The sequence below is a fragment of the Staurois parvus genome, unplaced genomic scaffold (genome assembly GCF_062004578.1).
Source record: "Staurois parvus isolate SC_StPar_1 unplaced genomic scaffold, SC_StPar_1.0 ptg000984l, whole genome shotgun sequence".
Classification (NCBI taxonomy): domain Eukaryota; kingdom Metazoa; phylum Chordata; class Amphibia; order Anura; family Ranidae; genus Staurois; species Staurois parvus.
In genome coordinates this window covers 421,685-438,233 of record NW_028318780.1, presented here as the reverse complement: position 1 = coordinate 438,233, position 16,549 = coordinate 421,685, and the positions used below count along the sequence as shown (strand labels likewise).

Sequence of the window (16,549 nt, the reverse complement as noted above, 5' to 3'; positions counted from 1 at the left end):
GCTTGTACTACACTTATGGGACTTGCCATGTCACCAATTGATACTGCAGTGTTATTTATTATTATTATTATACTACAGGATTTATATAGCGCCAACAGTTTGCTCAGCGCTTTGCTATATAACGGGAGACAATACAGCTTCAATACAAGAGGGTTGGGAGGGCCTGATCCTGGGAGCTTACAGTCTAAGATATGTGAAAGACCAGGATGTACTAGGCCACCGGTGCTCGCCAGTTCACCAAAATGTAGTGTGGCACTAGTACTGGCACTCTGCTGCATATGAGTGTCATCAAAATTTACCGACAAGTGCTAACAGATATCAGGCCTGATTCTGCGAACACTGCAGATTTGTGTGCAATGTATCAAGTGACAGTGACCTACTGACACAGCACTTGCTGTGGGAGAAGGAGGGGGGTAAGCATAGGGGCTAAACGCAGGTGCTGGCAGGTGCCAGGGCTGATCCCGCTAACGCCGTGTTTTTGGGGATGCTTTACTAATGTGAATGCTGGTATAGTGCTGATCTGAACAAAGATATTGATCCATCCAGACACTATACTAGCAATGGAGGATTATTGTGTATGAGCGTGTTCCTGGCAATCAAGGGTTTAAATGTGATTTCTGGTGTACTAGCGGGAAATCTGACGCCATATGGGAGGGGCGTGAAAATCGCGGGAGCGTGAATCACGTATATTTGTGATGTTGTGCACCCGTGCCACCCTGTAGCAGTATTTCTGCTATAGGGCAGTCAGGAAGCATTTACAGAAGCTCTTTGTGTTACAGCACTGCATTACTTTAACTGACAATTGCGCAGTCATGGAATGCTGCACCAAAATTAAATTGTCATTTTTTTTTTCCCCCCATGAATTGAGCTTTCTTTCGGTGGTATTTGATCGCCTGTGCGTTTTTTTTTTTTTTTTTTTGCTTTAATTTTTTGCACTATAAAAAAAGACCAAGAATTTTGAGAGAAAAAAAAACAATATTTTGGACTTTTTGCTGTAAAAAATGTAAAGGTTAAATTTACTCATAAATTTCAGCCAAAATGTATTCTGCTCTGTGTCTTTGCTAAAAAAAAATTCCAATACGTGTAAATTAATTGGTTTACGTGAAAGTTATAGCGTGCACAAATGGCGGTATACATACTGGAATTTTTTTTTTTTATACTAATAGCAGTGATCAGCGACTTATGGCGGCGATCAGCGACTTATGGCGGGACTGCGGCAGACATTCTGACACTTGGGGGGAACTGACTTCCCCACAGTGATCAGTGCAAAAAAAAGCACTGACACTGTACTAATGGCACGAGGGAGGAAGGGGTTAACATTTAAAGGTAATCAAAGGGTTTACTGTGTGAGGGGAGTGTTTCACTAGGGTTGGGGGGGGGTGCTTCACAGGAACACACTGTCCCGGAAAGCTAAGCTCTGCTCTCCGGAACAGTGTGCTGGAAACTAAAAAGGGAGGAGAGCTGCATTGAAATCAATGCAGATGTGCTCCCTGTCAGTGTTTGCCAGCAATCGCCAGGAACTGGTGGGTAATCACCGGCCGGGACCCACAGATTGGCAGCCGCGAACGGTGCCGCGGGTAGGGCAGTTGCACGCGCCCCCCTACCATGTAAACAGGATGACGCTTATCTTGCCTACAGGGGCCGCTTTGCCACAGTAAATGTACTGTGGGCAGTCCCCTAGTGGTTAAGAGAGTAAAGTTCCATTTTTATTATTTGCATTCTGCATGGGCATTTGCTCCAGACTAGAGCTTAGTAAATGAGGGGAAGCTTAACTTTTCAAAGAATATCCAATCATGTGCAAGGAATTGTGTTACTATCAGCTCACAGATCCCCTGCTGATCAGAGCAGAGTGGGTGGATGACACATCCATGTCCACTCAGGTTTCTGCAGAGCGTACACTGACAGAGCGCTCTTTGGGCAGCTGGGAGCAAATGGACTCTGTAACAATCATGCAGACAAGGAGAGGTGCGGTTCTCCATTTTTCTCCAAACTTCTGCATTTTGGTATTTCTCTTAACCACTTGAGCCCCAGAGGATTTACCCCCCTTAATGACCAGGCCTTTTTTTGTTGTTTGGCACTGCACTAATTCAAATGATAATTGCGCGGTCATGCAATGCTGTACCCAAACGAAATTTACGTCCTTTTTTTCACACAAATAGAGCTTTCTTTTGGTGGTATTTGATCACCTGTGCGCTTTTTATTTTTTGCGAAAAAACCACGAAACTTTTGAAAAAAAACAATATTTTCTACTTTCAGCTATAAAAAATATATTGTAAACTCAAAGTTAGTCATAAATTTAAGCCAAAATGTATTCTGCTACATGTTTTTGGTAAAAAAAATCCCATGCATTAGCGGGCAAACTGGCGCTATCTAGGAGGGGCGCTAACACTATCGGAAGTCACCACTGACACTAATACAGTGATCAGTAAAAATCTGTTCACTGTAATCAATGACACTGGTGACAGGTCAGTGAAGGGGTTAACTGGGGGGGGAGGGGGAGATTAAGGGGTTAAATGGGATTACTGGTGTACTAGCGGGCAATCTGGAGCTATCTGGGAGGGGCGCTAACACTATCAGAAGTCGCCAGCGACACTGATACAGTGATCAGTAAAAATTGGTTCACTGATCAGTGACACTGGTGACAGGGCAGTGAAGGGGTTAACTGGGGGGGCGATCAGGGGGTTAAATGTGCCCTAGAGTGTTCTAACTGTCAGTGTGTGTTGTTTTACTCACTGTTTGGATGTCTTCTTCTCTGTCAGGAACGGAATGTGTCCAGGCAGAGAAGAATGACATCATATCCTGCCCTGTGTAAATGTCAACACAGGACAGGATAGGACAGGGACCGATCATGTGATTTCAGCCAGAAATCACTGGCTGAAATCTAATGATTGATCCCTCCTGGATCGAATCGTATCACCCGCGGGTCGGCGGGAGCGCATGCGCGCCCCCTACCCGCGAATGTGTCGGGAGCGCGGAGCGCGTTTTAAAACGTGCTTTTGTGCTCCACTGCCGCCCTGCACACGTATATACACAGTGGCAGGGTGGCAAGCGGTTAAACTCCCAAATCAGTCTCCCTCCTCCGATTTTCCCCTCCCTCAGGAATGCGTTCAGAGTACGTGGCTAGTTCCCTGCTTTTTTACAATCCTTTTACCAAATAAGGCAATTGGGTTCTGTTGTAAGAGACACCCCGTTGACTTTGGGTAGAAATAAGCTGTTATGCTTTGTGTGTAGAGAGGGAAGTGAGGACCTTCTGCATTTTAACATCTAGCAGGCAGAGAGAAAAGAGAATCTCGCTGTAACAACGAAACTGAGTGCGAGACCAGAAATCCATTTTGAGTTCATCAGACTTGAAACTGCTTAACCCCAGGCATCTTTCGGCAAGTACTTATTTACCTAAACGTCTTTCTGTTATCTGTTTGCTGTGCTGTTGTGCTCTGTATGTATATATGTGTGTGTGTGTGTGTATATAAATATATATATATATATATATATATATATATATTTCTACTGCACCCTTTTGACCTTTTTAGTAATAAATCTTACTTTCTGAAAGTGTTGAACTGTCTCTATAGCTCTTTAATGTGACTTACGAATCCCTGCCGCTGAAGAGCGCTACTATGAGAGTTGTCTGTGGAGACAGCGGTATAGCGACGATTAACCAATCATCCTAGTGTATTGCTGAGTTTCCTCTTTCTCTGTACAAAAAGGAGGTGGTGGCAGTGTGAAGTGCGTAATTCACCTGACCCAGTAACAAACGCTCCCAGGCTGCAGGTGCGTCGATTGTGGTCCAATTAGCTGGAAAATCAGTGTGCAGGGTGCAGCTGGGCGTGGCATTGTTATGCACGTGACATCGCGGTGTTAGATTGGCTTGTCCTTCGGTCACGAGTTTGGTGAGAAGGTCAGGGGTCTGACGCTCAATCGTCAGACTCCACTGTCCATTTTACACCTGACTGCGCTCTGATCTGTCTAAACAAGGGATGATGGAACCCTTTCCGTTTTATTTCAGTGGACCATATCAGAGCCGGAGGTAGGTGTGTGTAAATGGACACATGTCCGTTTTACACCCGCCTGTCCTTAGGAAAGCATTGACCTTCCAATCAGGTTTGCCTGAAAAACTAACAGGCGGACCTGATGTGAAAGGGGCCTAAGGCCTAGAAAGTAAGTATCTGCTTCTTTCCTTCCTTAACCTTAAAGCAGACCTGTTAATTTGTTCTTTAAAGCAGAGCTCCACCCAAGAGGGGAAGTTACGTTTTAAGGACTGCTCCCCCACTCCCCATTAAGGACTGGCACCTTGGGGGGGGGGAGCAGCGGGCAACTGAATTTGACAGGTACTCGCTCCCACTTCCGGTCCGATCGCCTAGGCGACCGAAATCAGAAGGTGTCCTCCCTCCATGTAGTTTTTGGGACACGTGACAGGTCCCAGAAGACTACAGGACCATTCATGAAGCGCAGCACTACTCGCGCATGCGCAGTGGGTACCTGGCTGTGAAGCCGCAAGCTGTCACAGCCGGATGCCCACACTGAGGATGCCAGCCTCCTGGAATACAGGACGGCTGGTGAAACGGGCTGCGGGGGACATACCGCGACTGAGGGACAGGTAAGTAGCTGTTTTTTAAAAGTCAGCAGCTATAGTTTTTGTAGCTGCTGACTTTTATTTTTGACAGGGTGAGTGGAACTCCGCTTTAAGGATCACAATAACAGTATAACATCCAGGAAATTCACACTTTTTCCAAAGGTCAGTAATTTATTGCAATGCAAAATGCTGTAATCACAGGTTTACTTTTACAACACTAAGTGCAATACGTTCTTTTTTTAAAGTCAGCAGTCCTCAAGCTCCACCAAGTGACTTTGCCTAGGCTGAGGATTATACCATAATTTTGCTGCAGCCAGAAGGAAGATTTTTCTTAGTTTCCTCTAAGATTGTATAACAATCTTAGTTTCCATAAGATTGTAACAAGTGATACAATGAGAGGCTGCAGCTGGGGGCTGATATGTCAGAGATTTGTGAACATAGTCAAGAATTGGACAATGGGATTTATATGATTGTGTCAACGCTAAACCACGATCTCAGTCCAGGAAGTGCATGATAACCCTGGATTATGTCTGAACAAACATTGCCCTGTTCTTCTGGAAAGAACAGCAGATTAAAGCATAGCATGGTCTGGGGGAATATTGTGATTTATGTTGGAAGTAATACATACCTAAAAGTGTTACCCTTGCACATTACTTAATATGTGTACATCTAATGCTAGATTCTCTTTAGTCTTTCTTGTTGATCTGGTCCACAGCATATCTAGCTACATGATGTGTCAATGGCCAGTTTTAAACTGTTTCACTTGTTTACTTTGTCATCTTGGCTGTATGGGTTGCTTCTATAGTGAGCTTCAATAAATCATTTACATTTGCAAACCTAAAGCACCAACTTTTTTCAACAGCTTTGCCACTCGGGAGCAGAATGGTCTCCTCATGTATAACGGGAGGTTTAATGGAAGACATGACTTCATAGTGTTGGAAGTGAAAGATGAACAAGTTCAACTGACTTTCTCAGCAGGTAAATACAAAATACTTTTTTCTAATCCCCTTGTTCACTTGGAGTTACAAATGTACTTGTATTAATGCATAATTTATATCTTTGCCTAGTGCAAGTACTTTTTTATAATGTTACCTACAGGTAGGGCAAATACACTGCTCCAAAAAAAAAGACACTTTTTTTAATTGGAGTATAGCATCAAGTCAGTTAAACTGCTGGGATATTGATCTGGTCAGTTAAGTAGCAGACGGGGTTGTTAATCAGTTTCAGCTGCTTTGGTGTTAATGAAGTTAACAGGTGCACTAGATGGGCAACAGTGAGATTATCCCCCGAAACAGAATGGTTTTACAGGTGGAGGCCACTGACATTTTATTCCCTACTCCTCTTTTCTGACTGTTTTTCACTAGATTTGCATTTGGCTATGGTCAGTGTAACTAATGTTAGCATGAGGCGATACCTGGATCCTACAGAGGTTGCACATCAATAAGTGACATTGCTAGAAGGTTTGCTGTGTCTCCCTGCACAGTCTCAAGAGCATGGAGATTCCAGGAGACAGGCAGTTACTCTAGGGGAGCTGGACAGGGCCGTGGAAGGTCCTTAACCCATCAGCAGGACCGGTATCTGCTCCTTTGTGCAATGAGGAACAGGATGAGCACTGCCGAAGCCCTACAAAATGACCTCCAGCAGGCCACTGGTGTGAATATCTGACCAACAATTAGAAACAGACTTCTTGAGTGACCTGACGTCCTCCAGTGGGCCCTGTGCTCACTGCCCAGCATCAGAGCTCAATTGGCATTTGCCATTGAACACCAGGATTGGCAAGTCCACCACTGGCACCATATGCTTTTCACAGATGAGAGCAGGTTCACCCTGAGCATGTGACAGACGTGAAAGGGTCTGGAGAAGCTGTGGCGAACGTTCTGCTGCCTGTATCACCGTTCATCATGAGCGTTTTGGTGGTGGGTCAGTGATGGTCTGGGGAGTCATATCCATGGAGGGACACGCAGATCTCTACGGGCTAGACAATGACACCCTGACTGCCATTAGGTATCATGATGAAATCCTTGGATGCATTGTCAGACCCTAAGCTGGTGCAGTGGGTCCTGGGTTCCTCCTGGTGCACGACAATGCTCGGCCTCATGTGGTGAGAGTATGCAGGCAGTTCCAGGAGGATGAAGGAATTGATACCATAGAATGGCCCCCATGCTTGCCTGACCTAAATCCGATAGAAAACCTCTGGGATATCTTGTTTCTGTCCATCCGACGCTGCCAAGTTGCACCTCAGACTGTCCAGGAGCTCAGTGATGCCCTGGTCCAAATGTGGGAGGAGATACCCCAGGACACCATCCATGTCTCATTAGGAGCATGCCAACATTGTCAGGCATGCATAGAAACACGTAGGGGCCATACAAACTACTGAGTACCATTTTGAGTTGCTGCAATGAAATTTCAGCAAAATGGACTAGCTTATTGCATAATTTTTTCACTTTGATTTTTGAGGTGTCTTTGAACTCAGTCCTCTGTAGTTTGATCATTTTAATTTCCATCAAACAATTGGGCATCATTAAGTTCCTAACACATAACCCAGTCCATATAAGTATAGATATCCAGCATGATATTTTTCCCCATTGAGATCTGATGTGTTTTCAAAGTGTTCCTTTAATTTTGTTCAGCAGTGTATAATGGCAATAAACACCCACGTATTGATGTCTTTGATGTGCTAAGTCTGTTTGCTAAACCAAATTCACACAATCTTTTGTTTTTGTGTGTGTTTGTTTTTTGTTTGTTTTTTTATCATTGTGTGGTCAAACCTTAGTTAAAAAAAATATGGGGGGTGATTTACTAAAACTTGAGTCCAAAATCTGGTGCAGCTCTGCATAGAAACCAATCCGCTTCCAGTCTTTTTGTCAAAGCCTAATTGAACAAGATGAAGTTAGAAGGTGATCTGGCTACCATGTACAACTGCACCAGATTTTTCACTTTTCAGCTTTAGTAAAAAAAACTCCATAGTATGGTAAAGACAATAAACAATATTGACTCTTTGGCCCTGATTTACTAAGACTTGAGTCTACCAGCAGACTCTGAACATTCAGGCAGACTCCGTTAAACCATTCAAGATCTGTCAGTCTTCTGAGCGGCGTCTAGCAATCTCATTGATGAACGTCTACTTTGCAATTCGTAAATGTGCAATCGCATCTGGCACATTTTTAGGTGCAATACCGAATATGTTCGCTAGATGGCGGACAAGCGCAGGCTTTGTCCCCTTTGGCGTTTTCCTGTTAGCAAAAGAGAATACTTAGAATGTAACATAATTAGTACACCTATAATTTTTTTTTTTTTTTTGCTGTTTCTCAAATGATCAGACAACTAATGCATTTACTAATGAATGTCATACATTCTATTTTCAGATGTTAAACATTTTCACAATTATATCTCAAATAATTTGGATACTTCTAATTTCCCAATATAATGATATATCTTCACTCTCTTTAATCACGTAACTATTCTATGTTAAAGACAAGTGCAGCGCTATAAATGCATGTGATCAATAATGAATGCATGTAAAAACCAAAAAGTGCAAAGAATTGCAATAATGATGTAAAATGGTAAATGGTGCTAAAATAAGTTCATATAATCATTCCTGAATAATGGAATGTCCTTCATGTCAGAGTACCAACTCAGGGAGTGCCTATGAATGGCACGTGTGGTTTCTCCATGACGGACAGTGCATGAACTCATGAAAGATAAACCACCCTTGGGACTGGTCTACACTCACCAGAACAAAAGTATTAATGCGCATGGGTTATACACATCACACATCTGGGGGTGCAGCGGTATGCTGGCAGCTGCGGGTTAGTCATCCAGCTCCATCCATCAGGGTGGGTGCCCAAATGGTCCTGGGGAGGAATTAGCTCAGCCACAGGAGCCAGAAAGGTGCTTAATAGTGTAGTACACTGTCACAAGGGTGGATGACCTTTCACGAGTTCATGCACTACTGTTCGTGGTTATATTTATCTTGTGTAATACTATTTTAGTAGTCTATATAATTTGACCAGCGCTCGCTTTATCATTTCAGTTTATCAGTGCTTTAGTGGTTAGAGCTCAGAATTTACAGCGCTTGGGTCATGGGTTCTAATCCCAGTCATGGCTACATCCCAGTTTTCATGCTTTCCCTGTAGGGATGTGTTTCTGCCAACACTCAAGACATGCTGTTGGGTTCATTGGACCTAGTTACATGGCTGAGTTTCTGCCCTTAGATTATAAGCTCCTTGACATTTATGAACGTTATAAAAATGGAGATCAATTTTCTGGGTTGTGTCAGTGCCAGGAATATTGATCAATCATGATTTTGCCTAATTACTAGAAAGTGGATGAATGTTACCTGCGTCCTGTTCTTCTGCCAATTAGGAAATGTGCAAGTTTCATGCTGTGTATATTTCATTGTAACTTTTTTCTTTTCTTTTAAAACTGTCTCCTTATACAACTTTACCCCCTCCCCCACCCCATCATCACCTGTCCCATATGCAAATCTATGGATCACTGCCCCACTCTTTTTAAATATTTACTGATCAAGTGAATGTGTCTCATTTTCTATCAGCTACAGCTCAGATCTCACATTATTATACGATTGCTGATTGTATATGACCACTAGTCTGATTGAATTCACAATCCCTGGTCAGTCCTGTTCCCTTACCTCTAATAATCTTTAGGACCAGTTCACACTACATGTGTTTCAGTTGCTTTTTCAGCATCACAAATGCACAGAAAGAAGGTTATATGGTTGTCAATGTCATAGTTCACATCAGCGCTTGCATTTTCAGTGCATTGCAGGTGCTGTAAACAAAGTTGACCACGCTGCATTGTTTCTGCACAGAACTGTACTGGAACACATTGAAACGTCCTTGAATGTACTAAAACGCACATGTCCCTAATTAAATTGAATAAAAAGAGTAGAAAAAAACTAACTGGAAGGGATACAAAAATGCAATGCAACGTGTCCAAAACGCATCCAAAATGTACTGGAACACACTAAACATGCATGCCAAAAGGGCATGCAAAAACGCATCAGGAACACATCTAGACTGTTTCTATAGTGTGAACTGGCCCTTAGGACTTGTTCACACCATTGGTGGTGCAGAAACGCATGCAAGAACACACATTTTCCAGCACAGCAAAGAAATGTAATGCCCTTTGCAGATGTGCGCGGTTAGGTGCAACACACTTTTAAAATAATATGCCTGCAGTTTTTTGCATGTTCCCACACATTAGGCAGGCCATTGAAATTAACGAGCTGAGGAAAAAAAAAACTAAAAAAATGCCCCATTCACACAGGTCCTCTGGCCTGTACAGGATGAATGAGTGGGTTGTTTATGTGGCTAGAGCCACCTGTTACACTATGGGGACACAGCAGCTGTATGAACACAGGTTTTAATCTGACAGGTGTGAAGGCGTAGGGAAGTGGCCCTGAATGCTCACTGTCTGTGTTCAGGGCTGTACACCTGCACCCATATGCTTGTCAAATTATGACCTGCAGCATTTCCATTGTGTAACATAGGTTGCCTGCAAACGGCGATAGCCACAAAAACAAACCTGATTCCCACTTTATGAACTCAGTACAGTTTTATCATTTAGATTTCACAGGAATATGGTTGGGATTATGTCCATTAATGTTTTTAGTGTATTTTTACCATAAATCTAATTTGGATATTTTCTCTGGCAGTGGGGGGCTGTCAGGTATGCTGTACGGGGCCCCATGATATCTAACAGTTGCCCTGGGTGTATGCTTGTGTCTGTGCCACCTGTATAGTTAGGAAGAACCTTGAACCTCTGCTATGTACCTCAATGGATCTAGGAATTGGACATGTTTTCAACTGAAAATACAACAATTATTAGTAATGTTTCCCCAGCAAATCAGGATCAGCTCCTCGGTGGAGAACAGCGATCTCGCCATGTCCAGAGTATGTCCAGTTATTTTGGACATACTTGCATATGTGCGCTCTAACAAGGAAGAGTTGGGCATATTATATAGCTAGCAAAAATAAGTGTTAGGGGTGCTAGTACATTTCAGATACTTATATAGTGCTGTCAATTTATGCAGCACTTTACATTAAATGTGGTAAATTCACATCAGTCCCTAACCCTCAAGGGGCATACTAAGAGCCCTAACTTACATTCATACATATACTAGGGCCAATTTTGACAGGATCCAATTAACCTACCAGCATGTCTTTAGAGTGTGGGAGGAAACAGGCACAGGGAGAACATGCAAACTCCAGGCAGGAGGTGCTGTGGCTGGGATTCGAACCAACGACCCTAATACTGCCAGGTGGAAGTGCTAACCATTTAGCCACTGTGCAACATTCAACTAGAACATGAAATAATCCCCCCAAAAACTACATAGTACAAATGTTTATTGATCAAATACACATTCCACATTTATTTGGACAGCAACAAAAAGCTACATTCAATATCTTGATGTGAAAAAAAAACAAAACACAGGATTGATGTTGCTAAAATAGAACGGTCCTGCTCATAAGAGCTTACAATCTAAAAGATTATACTTATAATTAACTGCTTTCACAGGTTACAGCAGGAAACAAACGGTTAATATCACTTGGGCTTATTCACAAAACAAGCTGCAGATCGAAATATCAATATAAAAATACATACGTGCCAAAATAAAACCACCTCCCCAAATCCCCCACACATATATTTCTCACCATGTTTGTCTGAAAACTGCATTTCATTCTAAATAAAGCAAATTTGGAAGAGCAGAGCAATGGACATGTGTTAGGATTACAATGCAAAGATAATAAACACAATCATTGTACAATAGCACACAAACACACCTTAGCAGGAAGAACATGCAAAACATTTACAGCCCACATCAAAACACAGCGTGACCTGGGGCAATTCACCAAAATATCTCTTCCTCCCCAAACCACCACAGACAAGGACATGCAGAAATAATGTGCCTGTATAAGGCAAAAATCAGCCACAACTGCATCTCCTTATATAAGGTAGGCCACACCCACCACTGTCATTCATTTGGTCAGAGAAAGTGTTTGCACCTGATTAATCCTCTTCCCTCCTGCGTTAACCCTTGGTATACAGGCCCCACAAATCAGAGTCAGAAAGAAAGCCACAGTGACGTGTACCTGTGCAGCATACAACAGAACATTGAACAGGGATGTGAAAGGGAACCCTATTGGCAATATTTCTTGGCCCTATGGGCACAATTCACTCCAGATTATCGCATGAGTTAAGGCAGTCACATGACCACATCTCGCATGCAATACTGAAAATGTCAATTCACTTTTACTAGTATGTAGCATTTCTCATAAATTGGAAAAACACTCAGGAAATCAAACATTAAAAAGGCCTTACACCGCGTTCACATCAAAGCCGATTTAGAAGTTGTGCGACGTACAGTGAAGATGCTGATTTCCTTACGATTTGCAAGACATCTGACACAGATATCTATGCAAATCGTCACAAAAGTAGTACATGTACTACTTTAGAAATCAGTGTCGGAAATGCACCCATGTGACTGCTCTAATAGCAGACAATAGGGTGCGACTTGGCATACGATTTGCAAGTCGCATGCCATGCAAATCGCATGCCAAGTCGCATGCCATGCAAATCGCATGCCAAGTCGCATCCAGGGTGCACACTTTCAGGTGCAATTTGGGAATTGAAATTGTACCTAATATCGATCTAATGAATGTGGATGTGAGTGTCTTAACATAAGCGATTTGGTGCAGCACAATTTCAAAAGTAGTTCTCTAACTTTTTCAGCATTTTGTAGTGATTTCACATGTAGACTACAATAGAAATCGCAATGCAAAACACAATTGAAAGCGCAATAACTCATTGGTAAATCTACAGAAAACACGGTGAAATTGCCAACAAAAAGCACAATTTTAAATCACATCTAGTGTGAACCAAGCAGGCAATTCAACAAAGGAAATAAATCTTTGAAGGCATGCGGTATCTGCATGCTCAGATAAGGGTCTGTTATGGATTTGGGGGGGGGGACTCCATGCCATTATTTAATTTTTTTTAATCCATTTCTTTCGCTCACTCTTCTCATGGTTTGACAAACTTTCCCAAAGGAGGTGGAGTGCAAACCAGCATTATCCAATCAATCATTAGTCCAGGCCCTTATCTCATCCCACCCTTTGACATTCACATAAGGTGCTACTTTAAAGGTGTTTTGAACAGACAAGGCCTCATTCTAATTCACATTCTAGGGATCATTTAAACAGAAAGCAAAGATGCTGCCACCAGCACATGTATGTTAGGGTAGTCACACGTATTTCTGTGGTGTGAATCAACCCTAAATCCCTGGGCAAGGTCAGTGTAACTAGCCAGATATCTCAAATGTGACACAAATGTTGTGCTATGTTGCCAATTCAGATGTATGTTGGTTCTATGTATCCCAATACAAAGGATTGCAATACTAATACAGGCGTACCTCGGTTTACCAACGCCTCGGTTAACGTAATTTTCGGTTTACGAATGAAAATCCATTGAAAATAATGCCTCGGTTTACACAATTGTTAATAATTTTTTTTCTCAATACAAAGTGTATGTCGGCGCTGATTTTCAAATGCAAATGCCAGCCTTTTTTTTTTCTTCACTATAGTTCACAAACTTAGAAGTCAGTTTCCCCCAAGTTACAGAAAACTTTGTATCTTTTAATAAACTCAAAGTAAACATTGTTTCCTTTAGGGATATAAATTCCAAGAAAACTTTCTCTTTTAGCTGGGGGAAGTGACAGCTGAATTTCTGAGCTATAGTGAAGAAAAAAAGTGTAAATTACATTTAAAAACCAGCACCATAATAAATAAAAAACGGTATGGGGTCCCCCCTCCCATCCACTCCAAGCCCTTCGGGTCTGGTATGGATATTAAGGGGTAACTCCACGCTGAAATTAAATAAAAAACAGCTTGGGGATCCCCCCAAAATCCATACCAGACCCTTATCCGAGCATGCAGCCCGGCAGGTCAGGAAAGGGGGGGGAGGGACGAGCGAGCGCCCCCCCTCCTGTACCATACCAGGCCACATGCCCTCAACATGGGGGGGTGCTTTGGGGCAGGGGGGATCCCCCCCCCAAAGCACCTTGTCCCCATGTTAATGGGGACAAGGGCCTCTTCCGTTAGTGGGATAATTGGTTGGCCATTTTTCGGGATTTTAGCATACTTTGTTTATCAGTAAAGTTGGAAATTTTTTTTTCCAAATTTACTGATAAAAAAAAGTGGCAAAATCCCAAAAAACGGCCAACCAATTAACCCACTAACGGGCCAAAAATCGTTCTATTTTTTTTTTTTCGGCAGAAAAATCGGTCGATTTTAGACCCATCTATGGCCTGTTTTAGATGGGTCTAAAATCCGCCGAAAAAAAAATAGGCTGATTTTCGGGCCGTTAGTGGGTTAATTGGGCAGCCATTTTTGGGGATTTTGCCACTTTTAATGGGTAAATTTGGATAAAAATTGGCCGATTTTGCAGATCGGCAGATTTTAGCGGCAATGATCGGCAAATTGGCTGATCTTTTGACAGATAAAATCTGCGCATGAGCCATGACCTGCAAGAAAGAAGAAATTAAAGAAGAATAAAAAAAAAAAGAAAAAGGAAAAATGCAGGCCATAGATGGGGCGAAAACTGACCATTTTTAAAAAAAAAACAAAACAAAAAATCGGTTGTTCAATGGGCCGACGTTACCACCAACGGTAAAAATATTGTCCGATTTTCGCCCTGTCTACGGCCGGCAAATATAATAGCGAAGTAATTACTTCTGTCCCTGCAGAGAGCTGCGATATTATATTTAAAATTAAAAAGTATAAAGGTTGCAACATTGTATCTATATGTTCCCAATAAAACCATCTGTATCCAAAATAGATACAATGTTGCAGTCTCTATACTTTTAATGTCAAATATAATAGCGGAGCTCTCTGCAGGGACAGAAGGAATGTTTCAGCTGTCATCTGGGTTTCCCACTGACAGCTGAATTTTAAATTTATTTCCGTGAAATAAATCATAAAAAAAACAGCGTGGGGTCCCCCCTCCCATCCACACCAAGCCCTTCGGGTCTGGTATGGATGTTAAGGGGTAACTCCACGCCAAAAATTAAAAAAAAAAACAACGTGGAGTACCCCCCAATATCCATACCAGACCCTTATCCGAGCATGCGCCCCCCCCCTCTCCTGAACCATACCAGGCCACATGCCCTCAACATGGGGGGGGGGGGGATTGCCGGCAATTAAAAAAATAAATTAACGGCGTGGGGTCCCTCCTCCCATCCATACCAAGCCCTTTGGGTCTGATATGGACATACCAAGCCCTTTGGATTTTGAGGGGAACTCCCACGCCAAGACTAAAAAAAATAAAAATCCGGCGTGGGGTTCCTCCCCAAAATCCATACCAGACCCTTATCCGAGCATGCAGCCAGGCAGGTCAGGAAAGGGGGGGGGGACAAGCGAGCGCCCCCCACCCCTTGTGAACCATACCAGGCCACATACCCTCAAGATGGAGGGGTGCTTTGGGGCAGGGGGGGCTCCCCCCCAAAGCACCTTGTCCCCATCTTGATGGGGACAAGGGCCTCTTCCCCACAACCCTGGCCGGTGGTTGTTGGGTTCGGCGAGCGGGGGGCTTATCAGAATCTGGAAGTGTGGTGTAAAAAAAACACAGTACAGGGTCTTTGACAAGTCCTTTATTAAAGCAATGTCCCCCGAAGTAGATCCAACGTCAATCACGGTGGCGGCAGCGACCTGAAAAAAAAAAAAAAAGTTCCGCTCCCGTCAGAGGCTTCCAGCCTTGTGAAAAAAAGGCTAGCTGACAGTTCTTAAATAGGTAAGGGGCGGGGCCAGCCAGGTACATCATCTGAGAAACCCCGCCCCATGTGACATCATTGATATCACATGGGGCGGGGTTTCTCGGATGATGTCCCCGGCTGGCCCCGCCCCTTACCTATTTAAGAACTGTCACCCTGTCTCTCCACTGAGGCTAACTAGCTGAATGCAGGAGACACTTCTTATATAGGTAAGGGGCGAGGCCAGCCGGGGACATCATCCGAGTGACCCCATCCCATGTCACATGCTTGCTGGCCCCGCCCCTTACCTATATAAGAACTGTCTCCTGCATTCAGCTAGTTAGCCTCAGTGGAGAGACAGGGTGACAGTTCTTAAATAGGGTCACCGCTGCCGCCATGATTGACATTGGATCTACTTCGGGGGACATTGTGTTAATAAAGGACTTGTCAAAGACCCTGTACTGTGTTTTTTTTTTTTTTACACCACACTTTGTTTTTTTGTGAATGAGTTGCGGGACCATGTACCGTAGACTCATTCACGTGGGGGGGGGGGCGGAATCTGGGGGCCCCCAAATCTGGGGTTGTGGGGAAGAGGCCCTTGTCCCCATCAACATGGGGCCAAGGTGCTTTGGGGGGGGAGCCCCACTTGCCCCAAAGCACCCCCCCCATGTTGAGGGCATGTGGCCTGGTATGGTTCAGGAGGGGGGGGGGTCGCTCGCTCGTCCCCCTTTCCTGACCTGCATGCTCGGATAAGGGTCTGGTATGGATATTGAGGGGGGCCCACGCTGTGTTTTTTTTGTTTTGTTTTTTTGTTTTTGTTTTTTTTGCGGACCTTTATTTTTACATTCAGCTGCCAAAATAAATATTATCTAGACCTTCGAAATAAGTAAAATCATTACAGAAATAATTATAATGGATAAGAAACAAAAATAGAATCACTAGAACTAAGGGAATCAAATTAGAATACATACAGATATGTTTAGTGCTGTTTGTTAAACACAGTAGACGCGACCGAGTGTCGGCTGTCAGAGGAATCGGCACTGAGATTTACTATTGAGCAGTGGCTAAAAAGCAAGTGCCCACAGAGGATGTCTAAAATGTGTTCTGCACATGGGCATTTATATCAGCCAAAGACACTGCACGGGTGTCTAGTTTTTTACTGTGTTGTTTTGCTTTAAAAAAACTCTTTTTAACACATTCTTAATTTT

At 43.2% G+C, this 16,549-nt stretch overlaps 1 protein-coding gene across 3 annotated transcripts in view; it reads left to right on the top strand.

Annotated features, from left to right (window-relative positions):
- The window catches only part of LOC149441443 (cadherin EGF LAG seven-pass G-type receptor 2-like), a 465,765-nt gene that overhangs the window by 155,929 nt on the left and 293,287 nt on the right, over positions 1-16,549 (top strand). For all 3 annotated transcript variants that reach the window (XM_089657338.1, XM_089657336.1, XM_089657337.1), the window contains exon 5: positions 5,436-5,551. In XM_089657338.1, the coding sequence (XP_089513464.1) occupies positions 5,436-5,551 (116 nt within the window). The remainder of the gene's footprint in view (positions 1-5,435; positions 5,552-16,549) is intronic.